This window comes from Labrus bergylta, chromosome 3 (assembly GCF_963930695.1).
Source record: "Labrus bergylta chromosome 3, fLabBer1.1, whole genome shotgun sequence".
Classification (NCBI taxonomy): domain Eukaryota; kingdom Metazoa; phylum Chordata; class Actinopteri; order Labriformes; family Labridae; genus Labrus; species Labrus bergylta.
In genome coordinates, this window is record NC_089197.1 from 21,077,665 (window position 1) to 21,098,742 (window position 21,078).

Sequence of the window (21,078 nt, forward strand, 5' to 3'; positions counted from 1 at the left end):
GCCATCCCAGAGGTATATTGAAAGAAACAAAGCCAACTTTTAAAATTCAAATGTGAAAAATATCTGCTGAACAGCTCCCCCAGTCCATCCATCCATTATCTATTCCCCTTTTCCCGTTCAGTGTCGTGGGGGGCTGGAGCCGATCCCAGCTGTCATTGGGCAACAGGCAGGATAAACCCTGGACTGGTCGCCAGTCAATTGCCCTAATATGAGTATTGTTTAAACAAAAACATTTTCTTTACCTGCCCAGCTGACTGTGAGTTGACATGGGTCGCCTCTGTGGGAAACATAAAAGAAAACAACCATCAGAATGTATTGTTGCAGACTCCAGCAACCAAAAATGGTGAAACTGGTTGAAATAAAAAGATATAAGTTGTTGGAATAGATTTAAACAAGCTAGGCAAAAGTGAATAACCTGGTTGAGGAGCCACAGTCAGTGAGCTGCTTCTAGATTGACATGGTGAGGACGACGGGGTTGGAGTTGGAGAAAGAGCTGAGGAGAAGAAAAATATTTGTGTTTAATTTAATACCTTATCCAGTTCAAGTCAAAATAACAAACTAAATCAAGATATGTGCGTCATAATTACCATAAATTACTCAGAAGCCGTCACAAAAACATACCAAAAAAAGGTCCTGATATAAGGAATAGTTCCTACCTGTAAACTAATGCTTAAATATGATCTACATGTTTAGTCTTAGTGTCTGTTTGTGTGTGTGTGTGTGTTCACTACCTGTGGGGGATTCTGAGAGGCTGCCGGTGGAGCGGCGGCCACGGCGTGTCAGGAAGCGGTCGCTGACCTTCTTGGCCTGTTCGAGCAGGTCCAGGTTCTTCTGTCGATCTTCCTCAGAGAGCTGCAGCTCAGGTAGCGGATCTTTCACCAAGTCGATCACGTTACCTGTGCTGTCTGTGACGGACAATGCACATGTGTACACACACACACACACACACACACAACAGATCACACATTAACACTTGTTAGATTTCCTATGACTCTCCATATTGATGCTTGGACACATCATTGTATTTACGTGTCAAAATGGAGCACACAAAAACAGCTATAGGCACAGTGATCTCAATAAGTAGACTTGTGCTGCTATTTTGGCAAAACATTTGATGATAAGGCTTTAGAAACATAAATATTTCAAGCACAAGAAGTTCATAATTTTCCTTTGGTCAGAGTCCTTTGAAGAAGACATTTAAGTGGGATTTCTTGGTATAAAGTCTCAGACCAAGATGTAATTCACAGATGCATGAGAGCCAATAGATCAGGTGATGAGGGCTGGCCAAGTGATGGATGTTTTTATCTCCCCTCTCCTCTAAAAAAAGCAACCATCCACATGGAAGTTAATCAAAGCAGAAAAACATTGCAGGCATGAGGGAGGACACACAGATAGTTTCAAGTCTCAGGACATGTTTGACCAAACTTAGTCCAAGATTTGTGAAGAAGCACACAGTAAAAGCTCCCCAGTATGTTCTTCATGGCTTTTTAGTTAATACTGTGGATATGTCCAATAACATGGAGCATTGGTATAAAGGGAAAAATGTAATTAAAACATCAGAATTTGCTTTGCCTGCAAGCTTGGTAAAACGTCTTGTTGACATTATGTCATGTCTCGGGACAAGTTTGAATAGTTTTTGGAAAATTCCAGGGACAGTCCTGAAATATTTCTAAAAATGTTCAGGAGTGCATATGTTAAAAAAAAACAGCTTGTGTGTGTTCAGGTTTAACCCACCAACAGTGGTGATGGGTCCAGCAGACGATTTTCTTGCCAGGCGAGCTCTTGGACTGTGTGGTCTTGAGGAAAGAAAAAGGAAAGATTCAGATGCATCAATCTTGTAGTCAGCTAAAATAAAGCGCTCTTTCTTAGTGTTGAAGATAGTAAACAGTTACCTGGACAGCTCTAGTGGACCTCCATCTGGCTGGACTATAGTGGCCTGCTGTGGGTAGACAATAGTGGGGGCAGTCATGGTGACAGGTCGATTTTCACCCGGGTTAGACTTTGCAAAACACACAATAAAAGCAAATGTCAAGAGATATGACAAGATTCAAGCAAAACTGGCATACATGTAAGAGATATTTTATTTTCATCAAACAGCTCCAGATAGACTGGAGGTTCAGAGCACCACAGTCCAACCAGTGGAAGCATTAGGAATACAAAAAGCTACACAGCCAAACCAGTTGGCAAAAACTATGTTTCTGTTGTACATCTTTCCAAACAAGGCAAGAACCCTGATGCCTTGGGGATGGCTAAGAGAGGTTAGCCTTAGCTACAGTTTTGGACAACGGCAGCATGGAGGATGTGCATTATGTGATGCAATTTATAAACAGGTAACCAATAACAGCTTTACACATGAAAATAACTCTTGAATTTATTTGATTAGTTAATTGTTGTGTTTTGTTAGGGCAGCCATAAAACGTTTATTTTTTAGCAGCAACTCAAAACAAGGAGAGGAAGAATTGCAAATGATGCTGAATAATATTCAGCACATGAACATTGCCACAAATATTTTAGAAAGAGCAATTCATGGTTGAGTTTCCATTTAATTGAGGCACTTACAAGAGATATTGAAATATTAAGGCCACAAAAACTGAAAAAAGAAAACTGAACTTCATAAACCACGCCACTGCCCCAAACATGGACTCGTGTTGCATTTTGAAAACTTATAGACAGTTATTCAAATTTCTCTATCATAAAATCCCAACCATCATAAGACAAGCATAAGAGCACAGACTGAAATCAAACACTGGTTCTCTAAGAGCTCCTCTCACATCTTATCTTTGCACTCGAGAGGCCACGGCTGTGCTGTAATAAACATGGACTTTGTTATAGTGTTGGCATATGTCCTGAAAATTAGATCACTCAGCTTCATTACATCCTGCAGAGATGTCTGATCTAGCCTGTTTGGTAATGAGAGCTTACCAAGGAAGACATTCTCTGGAGACTGTCTACCACTTTACTCTTTTATTCAGAGTTCTTTATAGTGTTGTGAACTCTAACTTTTAGTATGGTCATGATTTAGAAAGGCATTTCACCCAAATGTCAAAAAGATTTCAAATCCATTTATTTCTACTTCCTCCTAGTCATACAAATATTTGTTGTGATCATTCTTCTACGGTGTAAGTAAACTTGGAAAAAATGTTTCTGTATTGAAATAATCAAAACATGACATTAAAAAACCTCAGCAGCAATTTAACTTTCTGTAGAAAGTGTCCTTTTAAGCTCGAACAATTTAGAGAAGAAATCATTCCAAAATAAAGTTGTTGGGTTTTTTTTATGACGCAGGCCATTTAAGCTACGTCATACGTCATCTCAGGTCACATATAGCTTTGTTGATATGAAATACTTGACCTGCGCGTGTACAAGCCAGATATTATCCGGTGTTCAGAACTGCCTCTGGCGGTCAGGAAGAATGAAATAGAACAGAGCTTTTTTAGTGTTCTGGCTAAATGATGCAACTTGAAAGTGTAAATCTTTTGAATGCAGTTTGAAATGACCCTCAAAATGTCCAATGGAGAATTTGCTACAGCTTGCGTTGACAAAGTTTCCAGGTCCTTTTAGATCAAACCTGATGATCATCAAGAAATTCATAATGTGAAATGTTACATTCAAGAGTATTTGAGCGAGCTCTTCAGAGAATTCCACACGTGATTTTAAAAACCTCAGCAGTGGCTCCACTTTGGATGATTTAGTTGCAACAACAAGCTAAATGTAGACTTCATGGAGTCATAAAACATCCAGGAATCAGAGGAATTACAGATTACTTTGTAAACATGATGTGGGAAAAGACATCCCCACAACACTCACCTACAGACATATGATATCAAAACCAAATAAGTTCATATGTGTCAAATATCAGGAGGGTGTTCAGAATTTGCTGCTAAAACTGTTTTTATCTGAACAGTACAGGAGCATTTGACAAGAGTAAAATAATTACTCATTGTAAGCAGCAGTTTGTAGGTAAAGAAAATACTTTTATTTAGAGACAGACTTCAGGAGCAACATGGATGGAATTTCCCCAACATGGTCAAACAGAAAACTCAGTGTCAGCTTTTACGACCTCAAATACTTCAAATACACAAACAGTTTGTGATACATAAAGTTACACTCACTGTACTGGGAGAGCTGGAGGAACTGTCCAGCTCCTCGGGTGAGTCCTCCTCTTCCTCAGGCAGTGTTGGCATGCTGGGGGGCAGCGAGGGGCGTGAACGGGTGCGAGGGAAAACAAAAGGTTCTTCAGCAGCACAGGGGACGTCACAGGGCTCTTTAACAGACTGACAGCTTTGTTCAAAAGGAGATTCAAGCAGCAAGTTTTTCTCCTCTTCCTGGACCTAAAAGAACACATGAAGACACAAACAAATGTGTAGGTTATGCAGGAGTAGTTCGAGAAAAATGCATTATGCATGAATGGTAATATTTTAAATGAAGTCTTCTGGCTAACCACAGCTTAAAATAAGACAAAGCAGAACTATCAAATCTATCACACGATTAAAAAAAAAGTAGCCCAAAATAGCTTCATTCCACATCCTCTTGAACAGCGACATTAGCAAATGTTCCCACAAACTGTTTGATCAAAAACAGAAATTCAACCTATAAACATAATCTTTAAATGTTCCAATGACTATATTTGAAGCCTTCTTACCCCCTTACAAGAGTAGAGTGTCCTCTGTTTGTACGCCAAATTATCAATAAGGTAGATTAGTGAAATAAAAAAAACTAAAAAAAAACTTAAGCTTTATTTATTCCAATTTGAAGCAAATATTGGCTTGAAGGTATCCTTTGAAGTTTTTGACCACTAGTGGCAAAAAGGATAAGAGTGTTTGCATTGTGGACGAGAACAAGAGTGCCGATATCCTTATGCAAGAATGCAGCAACATAATTACCATCCTGCTTTTTTGAGGAAATATTTTGAAAGAAACCCCACAGATTACTTTAAAGCTCTTGAGTAAGTTTGTACTTATAATTCCTTCAATGATGAAATGGACCGTGAAGAAAGGCATTCAAATTTCAAGGTGTTAGAGTGTTTGATGCGATTTGGGAAGAACTGAAACCGTCTCTCGCCATGTAGTGACTTTCATTAAGACGTCTTCATTTTTAGAGGAAACGCACAGACTGGCCTGCGCTAGATGTTATAACTCTTGCTCTCACAGACTGAAGCACTGAACTCCTGACAGACAGTGTCAAACAAACAGAGAGGCTGTGGGGGGAAAACATTCAAGAATTCTCAAAGGAAAGTCAGCAGAAACACAAAACCCTGCAGAATCTGAGCTGTGAGGGGAAAGAAAACCTCTTTACAATTACAGTATCAGAGGAGATATCACAACAGTTCACAAAAAAACACATCTAAAAGAAGTCTGTCACAAAGACAAAAACAAACATCCCATATGTGAAGCAGGAATAAGCAAAGTACTTATTTTTGCACAGAAAAATACCAAATGTTGGCTAATTTTTTTTTTTGTTGATCTATAAAATAATAATAATCATTTCCTTAAATATTGCTATTATTTATCTCCATTTGATTTAAAGAGATGTTTTGTGTACAATCCTGGCTCACTTAAAACAAACACAATTATTTAGTGAAATTATACGGATGGAGCTAGTTTGATCCAATGTTTGAACTCAGAGCTCTTTCCTTTAGGAAACAAATGTATGCAAATCCAAGTGCAGAGCAGATTTTATCCTCTGAAGGAGCACAGAGAGCTCAGACTATGCACGCACTATTTCCAAGGGTAGCTAATGTAGTTCCCATTCATTTGGTTGCCCCAGAAATAGAAATATTAACATATGCATGAGCGTCACAGGTGTGGCTATTGTCTTCACTTCTATAGCTTGTAGTCATTCACTAGCAAGCAAGTAATGAGTATTTAAGAGTGGTCTTGTTCAAATTTTTGTCTTCAGGACGAGTCATTTTTGATCTTAAAGTGATTTTAGCCAGAAAGTGTAGCCAGAAAGTGTGCTGTTAAGTGTCATCACGGAAGATGACATCTTCCTGGGAACATAAGGCCACAGAAAGGCTGTGAGTCATGAGGGAGGAAATGGGTTGTTTAACTTAATCCCAGTGAGCTGCAAGGATATTTCCTGATGACAAGAAAACAATCAGACAGGATTAAGATCCCTTCTCTATTAATGCAGAGAATAGCATAATAGAACACAATTTTAAATCTCCTAATTTTGGTTCTACTGCATAAATAAATATGAGAGTGGCTTTGGTAACAACCACCTGCATTTTATGCAACTGAAAACATTAGAATTTTAAATTCTTTTTATATAACCCCTATTTTTATTCTCTGATCAGAACTGTTCTTGCCACAGGTTTGACAAAAGTGTGACATAAAAGACATAAAAAGACTTCAAAAATCACTATCGATACATATTGTTTTTTTTGTATCTATCACCTGCTTTATCCCAAATATAATAACTTCCTCATAAGAAATCCCAAACAAACTTGAAAAGGCAGCTTAACAGGTTAATGTTTCCTTTTGATTACTCAATCCTTAATTTAAGAAAAAAAAATACCAACAATTAGCATCTAAAAAAAATAACCCCAGACAAAACAAAGCTGCCAACCTGCCCTGCAGGAGGCTTGATGGTGCAGACTGTTTCCCTGCAGAGCATGACACTGAGATAAATATTGCAGAGTAATTGAATCACTCAGAATATTTCCTGTAGTGGGAGAACAGGACAGAACATACATGAACTCAGTCAGTCCCCACACCACAGCTCCTCAAGGACACAAAAATATTGCAGTACACACACTTCTTCTGATAGGAACTTATTTTCCATCAGAGTCAAACTGAAGTTCTCACTGCAGTTGTCTCACTAAACTGTCTCTTTCCTCAGGGGACGACAAGGCGACCCTCCTCCCCTCCTCTGTTGCATAAGTCTGCTCCCTCTTGCCAGATTTGTTTGAAATTTGGTTGTATGAAGCACAGAGTACAGGGCTGCAGAGGAAGTGCCACAGACAAAGATTACAGGGCAGAGGAAGTGCGAGGCGGAAAAGAAAATAGATCAGGTGAGGGGATAGATAAATGAACTGAATTACAAGATTATCTGATCGCAAAGCAAAAAGAAAGAAAGAAAGAGAGAGGTTTTACTTCCAAAGAAACACTGGATTATGTTAACTCACCCTGGATGTTCGGCATCAGGTCGAAAACTGTCTTAGAGTACAAAAACACAACCTCGTGCACAAGTCTGATACAGCTGTAGACACTCTCACGGACACGATAGAGCTGTAACACCTGCTGCATGTGTCCACCTAAAACTATCTACCCCTCAGACCCCACAGTTCCACACAGCCAATCCTCTGAACCTGTTCACAGAGATTACACACATTACCTGACTCCAGCCCTAGAGCTGCGACGAAACACACACACACACACACACACACACACACACACACACACACACACATACACACACACACAAACACACGCACAAACTCCAGCTGATCGCTCCAATGCAAACCGACTTCCCCACAGCCTAACTGTCACTTTCAGGCTTTTTCTCAGAGAATTCCTCTATCCTCTAAGTTTCTCCTTCCTTCTCCCGTCCCCTCTGTTCCCTTTTTTTTTTCAGCAGCAGCAGCAGCCTCTCTTTCACTCCCTGGGAGCTTTGACCATTTAAGGAGAAGGGCTCTGAATGCCTCTTTAGACTGCTGTGGAGTGTGTGTGTGTGTGTGTGTGTGTGTGTGTGTGTGTGTGTGTGTGTGTGTGTGTGTCGGGGTGTGTGTGTTTTCTGCTGCTGCTCCAGTGATCATACCACAAAAAAAAAGAAAAAAGAAAAAGAAACTGAAACAAGTTGAAGAAGCGTGTTATTTCTTTCTGCAGGGTTTGTTTTGTTTCTCTAATCGTAGTTTAGGAGCAGTAGCTGATTTTTTTTCTTAGTGTTGTTGAATGCAAGGGGCATGTTTATTGGAGATTGAGATAGATAGATTGTGTCCGTCCCGATCTGTGTTTACTTTTCAGCCAGAGAGGAATCCCTGCATCCATTTCCGAGCTCTTCATTATTGTTTGGTAAAGTGCTCTGTCAAACCTTGCACCATTATAGCTGCATGAGATTGAAGTTTTTAAAGGCTGCGATTGCAATTATTATTATCCCCGAGTATTTCTTTGGGAGGGGAAAAAAGGAGCAAAGAAGTCACATTGCTTGTGGGAACCCAGCTGACCTTCACAGCAAATTACAGCATCACAGTTTGAATTAATGTGAGCGGATAATCTGAAGTGTTACATTGTTAAGAAAACTGGTAATCATCAGAGGAGCGCTTTGTGGTAAAAGTCAGCTGTTCTTCTCATTTAATTTAACACCACTGAAGATCTTTTAGGTACTTAGGTTTGTATTTTTACACCAAGCCGTGTACGATATGTTTGGATGAGTTACTTAATAAACATATCTGTACAATACAAAAAAAATCATTCTTACGAGGAAAATACTGAATCACCCCTTGGTAAAATGTCCCCCGCTGTGACTCACAAATCATTATGAATAGCATTATTTTCCTATTAACACTATTACATTAAAGGTAGCCGTGTGTATGATATGGGGACATCTAGTGGTGAGGTTTGAGATTACATCAAACATCAAACATCTCTCCCTTAACAGATGACCCAAAACACCTTAGCCAGTGAGTGATTGGTTTCTCTTTGTGAATCATGCTCTGTGAAACAGGACCAGCTACCTCCATAGATATAAAGACTTCATTCTTAGGGAACTTAAATATGATGCCTTTGCTTATAAGTTGAATAGTTATTATTTGACTGATCTAAAAAGGTTCAAAGGGAAATTACTTTTTGAGCTGAACTCAGTACTATCTTATCTTAAAGGTCAAGCCAAGATTAGAGGTTGGGAACCACTGATTTAAATTTAAATTGTAGGAAAGGTATTTTATAAGCACATCAAATGAAAGATAAAAAAAAAAAAAAAAGAAAGATATTTAAAAAAAAAAGTAATGTTACTATTCTTGAGAAATATCTTTACTCAATAGTGACTTTCAAGTCAAATTATACTCAAATACTCAATTATCAAGCTATTAGTAAAGTATTCTATTAGAATCGTGGTCATATGAAATATGTCAGGAAGGGAAAAAACACCAAAGACAACATATTAGTCTTGTACTTCTGCTTCTACAGAAATAAAATCATGAATACTGTGCTAGAGCAGGAGGGAATCTTACCTTGCTGCAGCTCCCTCGTCCCGAGTCACCTGCTGGAGTCAGAGCACACACACAGTGAACGAACAGAGCACAAACACAGATGATTTGCATCTAACAGGAAAGCATGTGCAATGCAAATGTAGTGAGACAGATGAAAAAGAGAAGTCAATGTGTGTGTGTCTCTTTGTGTGTGTGTGTGTTTGTGTGTGTAGAGCAGAAACACAAAGAGAAAACAAATAATGAAGTATCAAATTGAGTTTTCTATCCTCTGAGGCTGATGCTGGCAGTGGGATATTCCTCTGATAGGTAGAAAACTACAGTAACTCTTTTATTTTTCAGGAAGTATCTCGCTCCCCTCACCCTCTACCTCTATAACCATGGGCAACAATCACTTGGCAACCATTCTGAGTACATGAGCTGCTTGATCCGCTGGTTGACAGCTCTCAGGTCGGGTGTAGGCTATTGTGTGGTCTGCTTCAGGTGCTCTCAGAAAAAGGTTTGTAATGTTGTGATACCAGGCGAACGGCTTAACATGAAGGCATGAATATTAAGGCTCAACAGCAAAATGCTACTTAACACAATAAGAGAACTGCAAATGAGCATACGGATAAAAAAAACAATGAAATGCTTTTATGTTGCTGATCGATGGTGTCACTTGGTGATCATTTTACCATCAGAAGATGAAAATCAAACTCATAAATTAACGGAGAGATGCAAAATGTCATAGCCAGATTTGACCTCGAAATCACAAATAAAAAAGGTGGAAAACTAGGTGATGGTGAAATATGACACATTTGTCCTCATTTAGCCTCATGTCACTGTCAGCTTCTGTTGTTTTTTCTCTCTAGTTCATGTTTTTTCTCCTGTTTACTGGATTCATTCGACATAACCTGAAAAACTCTTTTACATTCCAACTGAAGTGATTTTGGTATTTACACCTTTCTCTCATCAAAGAGCACACAGTTTACAGCCGCCACACACAGAGCTTTACAGATCTACTGCTTTTCTAAATTATTTACACTTCGTCTCCACTGGATCTTTGTTCATCATCACACCACCTGACTGTGTCTTGCTTTGAACAGCAGCATAACACATAAAAACAGGTTTTATTCCTTTGCTTTGTTGCAGCTATGCATCACCTTAAGTTGGTTTGATTTCTAATATTTATATTTTATGAGTGTAAGGAAGATAAAACAAGAATATAAAGTCCTTTTAAAAGCCTTAATGGAGACAGAGTACTGCTTTGAACACTTGATGGTATCAGAAATAAAAAAAAACACCAGCAGAAGAACCGCACTGACCAGACATTGTTTATAGTGGCCTTTGGTATAAAGATAAAGTTTGGATTGTGATTTAGAGCAAAGGCTCTCGGCCTGTTAGTTAGTTCTTCACTTTGGTTTTAAATGATTTATCTGAAAAGCAGCAAGATGGTTTTTCATGGAAATGTGTACAGCCATTAATGTTTCCCAGAGGATGTACTGTATCTCTTTTCCGTCACCACTGGGAGGTGAGCACAGGCTCAGCAAAGACAATAATTCAGTTTTAAATTATATGAAAAAATGTGGTCTGTCACACCATAACATTTTTTTAAAGGTCCATTCTTGTGCTTTCTATGCTTCCATCTAGAGACAAGACAATGAATAGAAACAGAAATCGGTGAGAGAAGAGAGATGGTGAATGACACACGGGAAAGGAGCCACAGGCCGGACCAGAAACTCGGGCTGCCAGTCCAGAGGACCACAGCCTCCACACACAACCACTAGACCATCAGCATCCCCTGTCACACCAAAACTTCATTTGTTCTTCTTTGGCCAATGTTACACTCTTCCACCAAATTTCAAGTGTGCCATCGGTTTCTGTTTCACAATTCCACAACTTGAACAGCATAAACTCTTTAACTAACAGAGATACGTGTTTGCTTTGTGTGCTACTTTTTTTCTACCATTTCTATCTGCTCTGTTGTTTTAAATACATACTCTTTATTGTTGTTTTACCAGTAAATACACGCAGATAAAGCCATGGGCGGTTCTAGGCAGGGGCCAACAGGGGCCAGTGCCCCTGTAAACACTGAGCTTGGCCCCCCCTGTGGCCACCTCTCCAAAAGGAAGAGCCCCCCCCTCAAAACACAGCATTTGACTCAACAACCGGACTCACAATCTAGTATTAAATACTCTTACTGAAACAAATATAAATCATGGTATTTTATGTTGTGGTATTTTATGATGTGCGCTATTATTTTGCACAATATTTATATATTTTTTAAAGCGATCATCTTTGTCTATTTTTGACCTGGGTTTAATGATCCAGTCTGACACAACAACTGGCCCCCGTTTGGCACCGTCAGTAAAAGTGGTCTAGAACCGCCACTGGATAAAGCCTTTTGGTTTAATCTACACATCTCACTCACTTTAGGTAACATTCACGTCTAGCTCTGGATAAATGAAAACTCTCGTCACACTGGATTGTTTTATTAACCATTAACATCTTCAACTAGCAACATCAAACTAGCAACACAACCTTTATCCCGGCAAAGCCCACCATAAAAAGTTTATTGTCCATCCTGCTGCAGCTGTTTAGGTTTGGATGCAGCTTCATTTGCAAAGGTATCATTAAGCCAACATGACTCTGGGTAATTCAAACTTTAGATTGAAAGGCTTATAAAATAAACAAAACTAGGGGACAGAAAGGCAACGACTGCTTGTCCCCTTTGAGGGGAGAGACAAATTAGTTCCAGAAACGTGTAATTAACATGCTCCAAAGCTCCCTTTTGCATCGCCAATAAACAACTGAACAAAACACTTGTCCTTTCGAGCCATCAAGGGACTCTATCTCACGGAGGGAGAGTTTGGAAATAGATTTGTCAAGGCCTAGACAAAATAGTTGCCCTTGCCTTGCCCAAAAAGTATTGCATCATAATTAGACACATACAATCATTTGTTTGTGCTGTTATTTTAGCTAAAAAAAAGGTTTTATTCTATAAAGTTAAGTCACATTTGATGTGTCATGTAAAGAAATGCATTCACTTTTTTTTGTTAAGAGGTGAGAAGATGGATCACACTCTCATGTCTATACAGTACATGAGGCAGATGTAAACAACCTGTTAGCTTATCCTTTACCCTCTTTGCCCTTTATAACAGCATTACACCTGTAAACAGGTGGAAACAGCTAGCATAGCTCGCTCAGAAGGTTACAAAAAGGTTCACATACTTATAATCTCAATTGTTAAAGTGTAAAAAAACAAAAACAAGATGTGACTCACAGTTTCAAGCTTTTTGTATGCTTACATGTATGGATTAAATAACCCAGATATATTGTGTTAGTGAGAGCTGCTCAATGCTGCTTTTAAACTTTTGACACAACCACCTTGCTCTTTCCCCGTGTTTCCAGTTTTTCTACTAAGCTAAGCTAAGCTAGCTGTTAGCTTATTTTACTATAGAGACAAAAGAGTGATATTAATCACCTTCTCCAACTCTCATAAACAAATCAGAAATGCATTTCTCATAATGTTGAACGACTTCTCCATTGCTGTAAAAAATAGATTTGCCTCAAGCTTTCATTTCTTTAAAATAAAAAGTCTATTCCTTTCACACTAGTCTGTAGAGTTCCTCTTTTGTCACAGTAAACTCCAGCAGTAAAGCACCCAAAGAACTGCATTGTGGCTTCTGTGAGCAGCACAGCTTCCACGCATAATGTAAAATGTTCTAAATATGGTATTGAGACTGGTTCTCACTTAAACGATGATTTAAGCCCCGATCCAAAACATGTTGATTTTACATGTAGCCAAAAATACTTCACCCTCTTTTGTGTTTATATAAAATTAATCATTTTGACCTCCCCTTATTTCCCCCACAGCCCCTTTCATAGTTAACATGCACTCCCTCAGAGCGGATTCTGCCTTCCTCCTCACTGAACCGGCTGTTGTTTCAATGTAAACATCTTCTGTGTCTATTTTCAGAGATCCTCTGGGATTACCAGCAGAGAAGGAAGCAGCTTTCATTTATCTGCGTCTCACGTGTACCCCATAAACATGATAACACAGAGGCTGTAGCCATCATACCATTCATGGGAAGCTGTGGGGGCTCGCTGCTGACTTCTGGGGGAAGAGGAGATGGAGGAGGACTCAGGGTTTGGTGTCCGTCTTCAGGCTCCACATGGGACTCATCCATAAAGCCTGCTGTGTCTGTTCCAGCATCAGCCTGCAGAGCGGGGCCTGGAGACTTTCACGTGAGAAGTCAATAAAGACAACTGATTAACTTTTTGTGTCTAAATGTGTAATCCCCATTATTTTATTTTAACTCCTATTATAAAACGTCCTTTCATGTGAACAAAAAAAACAACCTCAAAAAGCTATGAACTTTCTCTAGATAACACTGCCCAAATGTGTAAGAATAATTTTAAATAAATAAAGGGGTTAGGGAAGAAATATTTATTATCTTTATTTATTATAGTTATCATATGGTATAACACACAGATGACTGCTCTACTGTGTTATGGCTCAATGTAGATATTCGATCTTTGCAATCACCACAAGGGGTCATCATTTGCCTCTACCGGATCATCAAATAATCACCAGCACAGGAAATGAGAAGATCTAAAATCTGCAGTACACCTTGTTTCCTTTTCTGATAAATTAGTTATGTTATCTAAAAATATTTAAATACTAAAATTGTATTTGATCAGGGTGTAAAAAACGATAAAGAGTGAAATGAAAAAACTCTAGTGGGCCACAGATGGCCGGCTGTTGAGAGAAACGAGTAATGGTTATGCTATTGAGAGGTTAATTTATATTCTGAAAAGGAGAAGGTGAAACCTTTGAAAAGATTTGGGGCCCATTTTCTGACTGCTGGGTAATGTTACTGTGTCAGAAATGTTGCAAAGTGATGACAATGGGAATCCATCAGAGATTTGGTTAACAATAATTATAATAAGAAATAAGAAATAACAAGAAGCCTTTTAGCCATCATCTGTGTCCCATTATAAAGTAACTCTTAAACTGATGGGATTATGTGCACTCTCTTGGACTGTGTTGGTCCTACCCAAACATGATTTAGTTTAATGTTATGTCAAGCTGTCTTGGCTTCTCTTTGCCTGTGTTTTGATTAAATTACTTTTTTTTCTCTTTTTATACTTTCGATGTAAGGTTTGTGTAAGGTCTGTCTTTTCTCATTATTATGTTGCTAAATAAAAATGTACATATTAATAAACAAAAGTCAAGAAGAAATTGAATTGTATTAATGGCTCAATTGGAAACCTCTACCGTACACGTCAAGTTTCTTCCTGCAGATGTTGTAAAAATAAAATGTAACTTCGGTTTATGTAATCGGTTTATGCAGAGTGCAAATTAGTTCATAATGTTAACTAAAATCAGGGCTGTCAGCATTGAGTAGTTCATTGTGATTAATTAATTATAATTACTATTTTGTCCCTTTGGCGCACTGTGAATAAGCCTCCATAGTGTCTCCATGTAGTCACAGTTTGAAAAGAAAAACACTGCTGCACCTTTGAATGTCTCATTTCACTTAAAGAAAACGACAACTTCTAGACAGTCAAAAGTAATATCCACCTTATGACATCAAACATTTCCCTTTTTCACTGTTCCTTGAGAGCTGTTTGTGGTAAGGTTAATGGCGTATCCTTCCATCTACCAGAAGGTCCAAACTTAATCTTTATTTCAAAATAGTGGCTGGGTTGAATTAAAAAAAAGAACTTGCTGACAGTAAAAAAGATTTGTATTTTGAATGCGAAATAATGGAATTTCAAACATTTGATTAATATATGATTTAATATATGATGTATTGCGATTAACTACTGAAATGTAGTGATTAATTGCGAATAGAAACAGCCATACTAAAAACCTTTGATACCAATCTGATTCATTCCTTTTTCACTTCACTTTTTATCCCCATGGTTTTGTACTGAACATTATGCAAAATGATTTATTTATATAATATTCTCTCCATGAAGCAGTTTAGATTATCTGGATTACATAATAAGATGAAATCTTACTTTCTTAATGTTCTTGTTCAAATCTAGTGACTGGACATTTTTTGGAAACCCATGCAAGTTTGATTTATATAGTTTGCCTTTTTCCTGATTATTTTTTAACATTACATGTATTTAAGTTGACCAGTAGAGCAACCTCCAGTATTTTGCACCTACAGCTTTGACTCTCCTGTAACACAAACCTCAGTTGGTGTGTTTTCTGTGATCCTGGCCTCCATAAAGTTGAGCTGCTGGTCAGTATCAGCTGCTCGTCCTAGAGCCTCCTCCACCCTCTGGGTGATGCTCTCCATCCTCAGCCTCACCTGGCTCACCCTCTGCTCGCTCTCTCTCACTAGCTCGGCCGTCTCCAGGGCGCTGTTCACCATCGCCTCCATTCTCCGGAGGGTCACCAGAAGGCTGTCTGCGCTCACCCGTGGCTGGGTCTGCTCTTGCTCAGAGACTGCTCCACATGAAATGTCTGTGGCCACTGCTGCATCCCTCTGATCCTTCACAACCTTCTCCACCACAGCAACTTCTGGTTCTTCTTTCTCAGTGTTGGTTGCCTTTTCAAAATAAAGATCTCTGATTGCAACTTTTTCAGCAACACACTCCTGAGCAGATCGTAGAGAGGTTTGCAGGTGGAGGACCTGCTCCCTCATATCAGTGATAGTCTGCTCTGCCTTCTGAAGCTTGGCTTGTGTTTCGGAGAGCTCCTGGACTGGCTGGATTTCAATTGTCCGGGTCTTAGCCCCCTTTAGGCTGCGTGCTTTCCACCAGTTCACCACAGCCACTTTCTTGGCCTCTTGACTCTGAGTCTGACTCTGGCTTTGCTTTTGCTCCTTTTGCTCCCAGCTCTTCTGCCGCTCCTCCACCTTCTCCCCTCTCTCCTCCCACACACAATTGTGTAGCTCCAGCTCCTGCAGCCTGAAACCACCACCAAAGCTTTATAAACATTTCTTTTACACACTGTTATGTCTGTTGTTACTGAGGGGGCACTAAAACTGCACTTAGCCCTGATAGGGTTTAACACAGAAGATTGTTACTGCTTTAGGTTACGTCATGGTGAGGCCCATAAATTCATGTCACCACCAGACATCCCTTTTACTGGCCAGAGGAAGCTCCTCTGAACAGAGCCTAACATCAAACAATCCAATCCATTACCATAAGAGGAGAAAGGGAGGTAAAAAAAAAAAACACATACACATTGACAAGCTGCTGCTTGATGCTTGCCTGTTGCTGCTGGCGGTGAGGAAAAGGCCTCTCCTGTGATTCAACAGGAGCAGAGTCCTGAGTGTGAGAGAAGACACGAGACAGATTTACACACAAACATGTTATTGCATGCCATAGTTGTCATCCACTCTCTACTATCTCCTCACCCTATCTGGATACTTATTGTGCATAAGATGAGCTATTTCTGCAGACTTGATCCGGTGGATGATGCTCTGAATATCATCACTGTGCAGGGATGGGAGGTTTATGTCGTCCAGAGCTCTGTGATGCCTCTACAGATAGATAGACAGAGATGACAGAGTGGTCAGAGTCAATTTAAAACAGAAACCAATATATATTTTGAGAGGGAGCATTTCCAACCTGCTGCATATCCTGCATCTCATTCTGTAGAGAGCGGTGGTTAGGAGGATCTCGACTGTAGAGATTCTGAGGGCCAATAAAGTGTCTGTCATACCTACAGAGTACAGACAACGCAAACTGAGCTCAGCACTTTACAATTCCTACACATTTCAGTAAAGCACATATGAACTTGCAAATATTTATCTATCTTTATTCAAATGACCTCAAAAGAACTTGGTGTGAATGTTCCTGTAACCTCCTCAGCTCTGACTGCAGACCCTGCAACACCAGAGCAGAGTCAATTAGTGAAATAACAGCTTACATGTACATTCAGAACCACTGAACACAATGGGGGGACTTTACATAGTTCCAAGTCGAGGCTGTTATAAAAGGGACTGATGCGTTTTTCTAATTGTTGTACAAAACATGTCAATCAATTTATTACTTCACATTAGAAACTGGTTTATGTTTATATTGAAAAATATTGGACTGTATCTACACAACTACTTTATACTAAGGGATGTCAAATAATTTCCTAATCCATCTCACAAAGCCTCCTGTACAGTCAAAGTGTCTCTGCTTGATGTCCAACGTACCTCGATCATGTTGTGATTCTCCACATGAGAGTTTTTCATCTTATCCATAAGAATCTCTTTCTACACGGGCACATATATAGGCAAAATTAAAATATAAAAATTTGAACCCATTTAAAAAAAAAAAAAAAATTATCGAATGAAAATAAAGACCAAGACAAACCTTTGTGATTTCTCTGTCCCCCAGCGTCAACATAACCAGGGTTTCCTCAAGTTCGGCCTGTAACATTATGATATTTATTTCTCAGTTCAAGTAAAAAAAAAAAACACAATCCTAAGAGTGTTTCTCTGATCGGTACCTACCCTCAAGTCAGCGTTGACCTTCCTCAGTTTATTGATGCTATCTTCAGAACAAGTTCTCTCAAAGGTGAGTTTGTCATTCTGTGAGGGCAAATTATTTTTTATTTAAAAAACAACTTCTTTTTTTTTGGGATAGAAACTGGGTGAACATTAAAGATCTACAATACCTTGTCTTCAAGCCTGCGAATGTGAACCTTCAGGCACTCAACCTCATTGCTCTAAAGATAAATAAAGGGTTAAAAAATAAATAGTTGCCATAACAAAAAGGAATTCATTTGCAACGGGTGTCTAATGTACCAGTTTGGTGCAGCTGGTTTGGGTGCGGCTGGCTCTCTCCTGAGCCTCTTTATATGCCCGACGGGTCTCCTCAAGCTCTTCTGACAAGGATCTGGCTCTTGCCGCTGACCGCTGAGCACTAAAATCACCAAAGATAAGCGACCAGGAAATTAGAAGCAACAGGACATTATTGTTATCATTCGCTAAAAAAGAGTAGACATTTTTTCATATATAGAGGAGCAGTTCTGACTGATCAGTTTCATGTCTGGCTTAATTCTGGACCACAGCTCACCTAATGATAATGTTTGTTTAATTACTTCTGTGTGATTGTGTTGTTTATGCTGTTTACCAAAAAGGAATATTATGAATTATTGTACATGATGTATTATTACTTATTCTATAGGATACCAAACAACCACAGGCAAAGGGACTACTAATGAAATCTGTTTTCAGCTGAACAGTAAACACCTGACTTTTGTTCATTATTAACAGTGTTTAATGTCTTCCAGAATACATTTCATATTTTGTGTTAAATGTCTCCTTCACCTGACCAGCTTGGCTCTCAGCTCTGTGATCTCCAGATTGAGCTGCAGGTTGATGTCTTCACACTGAGCCACCGTCCTCAACAGGCTGCTGTTCTGCTCGCTCAGCTTGCGGTGAGCGTGCTTCAGCTCAGCCACCGTGCCTAATAAATCTTTTCCGTCACTGAAGCCAAACAAACAGTTAAGCGGTTAAGTACAAAAAAAAATGTTGATAAAGGAGGTAAACAAATTCAGTGTTAAAAGGTTTTTAAAAAAGAAGAAAAAAAAAACAGACCAGGAACACTGAAGGCTATCAGAGGAAGCAGCTTTGGTTTCATAGACAGAAAAATCCAGCTCTAAAAGGAAATCAGGTATTATGAGTTGTTGTTTGAAAGTGATTTGAACAATTTCTCAAAAGTCTGAACAAAGCAGTGATCGCATACCGTTTACAAGAACTTTAGATGAGTTTGGCCATGATACTTGACTGCTATCCACATCAGAACTGAAACACAGGAGGAGGCATTCGTTCTCACAGCTCACAGAAAACAACCACAAACTATACACCAACATGTACACAACTTGTTATATACTACTTTAATTATGAACATAAAAGGGGCGCTGGCGGCGCAGTGGTTAGTGTGCGCGCCCCATGTATGGAGGCTGTCGTCTCAAGCGGGTGGCTGACATGTAAGGTGGCTCACATCCCACCCGTGGCCTCTTTCCTGCATGTCGTTCCCCACTCTCTCTCCCTGATTTCCGACTCTATCCACTGTCCTATCTCTCCATTAAAGGCACAAAAGCCCAAAAATAAATCTTAGAAAAAATTATAAACATAAAATATAATGAAAAAACAGAAGTCAGTGGCACACTGAAAATAACTTCACTATATTTTTATTGTGCGCGAACAACACGTTTCACCTGTAGCTTCTTCAGGTTCGCCCAGCACAAACATAATGCTTTAAAGGAAATGAAAATTCACTCTTAAAAAACAGCAGTTTCTTAAAGATTGTATTGTACTACTCCAGAAAGTACTACATTACAAGTTAAAGTTCACCATTTTAAAATTTCATTTAAGTGAATACGTATAACTATGAATAACAAATGTACTTGAAGTATGAAAAGTGAACGTACTTATGATATAAGAATTGCACTGTTGAGCTTCTTCTATTGCTTATGTCATTTCAGGATATTTAATGATGCTTTGAAATGTAGACAATTGAAATGTTGTCTGGGTGGAGCTAATATTCATAACTTCATATATGGTTGGATTATTAAATTGATTCAAAACCTGTGATGAATTTGAAGGTCATTAGTATCTAAAACTCCTAATGAAATGTAGTGAAGTAAAGCTGTCCTTCTGAATAAGACATGACATACAGAGTGATGCTGGTTTGGTCTCACCTGTCCTGACTGCACTGTGCGATCCACTCCCTCATGCTGACATGAAACTTCTCTCTGCTCACATGTGGGTCCAGACAATCTGGGTCAAGCAGCCGTCGCAGGGCAGCCAGTCTGTCCTGCTCCGGACTCTGATGCGTCATGGTCTGCAGGTACTGTACGATGGTGGAGGCCAACACCTCTCCTACAGACAAGAGGAGAGAAACACAGGAATATTGATTCTAAGTTCTTTTGAGTATTTTATATCCATTTTGTTGAACTCAACACAAGCCTGTGTACCTGTGTTGGAGGTGTTACATGTATTATACATGATGTCAAGGAGTTCATGTTCAGAGAATCCACTTGAGTCTTTATTATCTTCAAGAACCTCCATCGTCCCAGATCCAGGAGAGTCCCACACTAGACGGGTACGGATAATATACAATCATGTACAGGGAGTAAATATAAAACATACTTTTACTTGTTCTACTATCGGTAATTCTATTACTGGCTTGATACTTAGAGAAGAGAACAAAATAACTGCATCACTTACCATCATTGCTGTCAGACATTACGCTTGTTTCTCCTGAATCCTCCTGACTGTAATGTTCCTACATGACCTGATATTTGAATAAACATCACAAACATCTTTACCGTCTGTGAATTATGTTCATAGACTTAAAATCAAATAAAACAAACAGAAAACAATTAAAGTCAATTATTATCAAATATGTGAAGTAAAAAAAACAAATGTATACACTTCTCTGCCGAAAAAGATTGCTTAACAAATTATTGTTCAAACCTTATCTCCTGAAATATTTGATTTAGTAAGCACAAATATGAACTTAAAACAGTGCTCAATTAAATAGGCCTAGTGTGCTTTTAAACAACACCACTCTGGTGGTCGGTGAGACTTTTTACCAATCAAATGTAATTTAAAAAAGAGAAAATAGTAATATAAAGGAAATCTTACGTCTCAGGCTCGGTCAGTTCCTCTGAAAGAAAAACAAGGCAAATGTTGAATTAGATACTTCATATTTATGATTGGTCTTCTGGTTTTCCTCTTGATTCACTGTGATGGTTGCACAAGAAGTCTTTAAAAAGTCCTTATGCTTGTTTTCACTGCTTCACATCAAAACCAGATGACATCCCCAAGTACCCCCCTCCCACACCCCTCCTTTTCCACCCATCTCATCCCATTGCTGCCAAAATGCTGCCCTGCAGAGATGACACTTTGATTCCCTTAAAGGTTTTCAATCAAAAGGAACCTTTTTCCACTTCAAATTCCCAGTCTGACAAACATTTCGTGCAC

The 21,078-nt window shown here is 39.0% G+C and overlaps 2 protein-coding genes across 3 annotated transcripts in view; both read right to left on the reverse strand.

The window, feature by feature from the left end:
- mrvi1 (murine retrovirus integration site 1 homolog) overlaps nt 1-17,944 on the reverse strand; it is a 28,383-nt gene extending 10,439 nt beyond the window's left edge. The window contains exons 1-18 of one of the 2 annotated variants that reach the window (XM_029275431.2): nt 17,890-17,944; nt 17,760-17,810; nt 17,596-17,673; nt 17,456-17,512; nt 17,296-17,355; nt 16,923-16,978; nt 16,721-16,814; nt 16,507-16,632; nt 16,332-16,417; nt 15,334-16,054; nt 13,206-13,365; nt 9,170-9,201; nt 4,113-4,331; nt 1,893-1,999; nt 1,735-1,796; nt 732-905; nt 416-493; nt 243-277 (exon numbers count right to left, since the gene is read on the reverse strand). In XM_029275431.2, the coding sequence (XP_029131264.2) occupies nt 243-277; nt 416-493; nt 732-905; nt 1,735-1,796; nt 1,893-1,999; nt 4,113-4,331; nt 9,170-9,201; nt 13,206-13,365; nt 15,334-16,054; nt 16,332-16,417; nt 16,507-16,632; nt 16,721-16,814; nt 16,923-16,978; nt 17,296-17,355; nt 17,456-17,488 (2,043 nt within the window). In that variant the 5' untranslated portion in view covers nt 17,489-17,512; nt 17,596-17,673; nt 17,760-17,810; nt 17,890-17,944. Of the gene's footprint in view, nt 1-242; nt 278-415; nt 494-731; nt 906-1,734; nt 1,797-1,892; nt 2,000-4,112; nt 4,332-9,169; nt 9,202-13,205; nt 13,366-15,333; nt 16,055-16,331; nt 16,418-16,506; nt 16,633-16,720; nt 16,815-16,922; nt 16,979-17,295; nt 17,356-17,455; nt 17,513-17,595; nt 17,674-17,759; nt 17,811-17,889 lie in introns of those variants that run through there. The other variant, XM_065952936.1, reaches the window with a different exon arrangement.
- Nucleotides 17,945-18,410: 466 nt separating this feature from the next.
- LOC136178618 (inositol 1,4,5-triphosphate receptor associated 2-like) lies at nt 18,411-20,856 on the reverse strand. Its single transcript, XM_065953257.1, has 7 exons — nt 20,740-20,856; nt 20,320-20,386; nt 20,067-20,186; nt 19,791-19,971; nt 18,833-18,891; nt 18,685-18,745; nt 18,411-18,573 (listed from the first exon to the last, which is right to left on the reverse strand). The coding sequence occupies exons 2-7, from the start codon at nt 20,336-20,338 to the stop codon at nt 18,411-18,413; spliced, it is 603 nt and encodes a 200-aa protein (XP_065809329.1). The 5' UTR covers nt 20,339-20,386; nt 20,740-20,856.
- Between the last annotated feature and the right edge of the window lie 222 nt (nt 20,857-21,078).

Coding starts and splice junctions, on each gene's coding strand:
- LOC136178618 (XM_065953257.1), bottom strand. Junction 18,892..19,790: donor GCACAGTGCAGTCAGGACAG/GTGAGACCAAAC, acceptor CCTGTGTTTCAG/TTCTGATGTGGATAGCAGTC. Junction 18,746..18,832: donor ATCTAAAGTTCTTGTAAACG/GTATGCGATCAC, acceptor ATTTCCTTTTAG/AGCTGGATTTTTCTGTCTAT.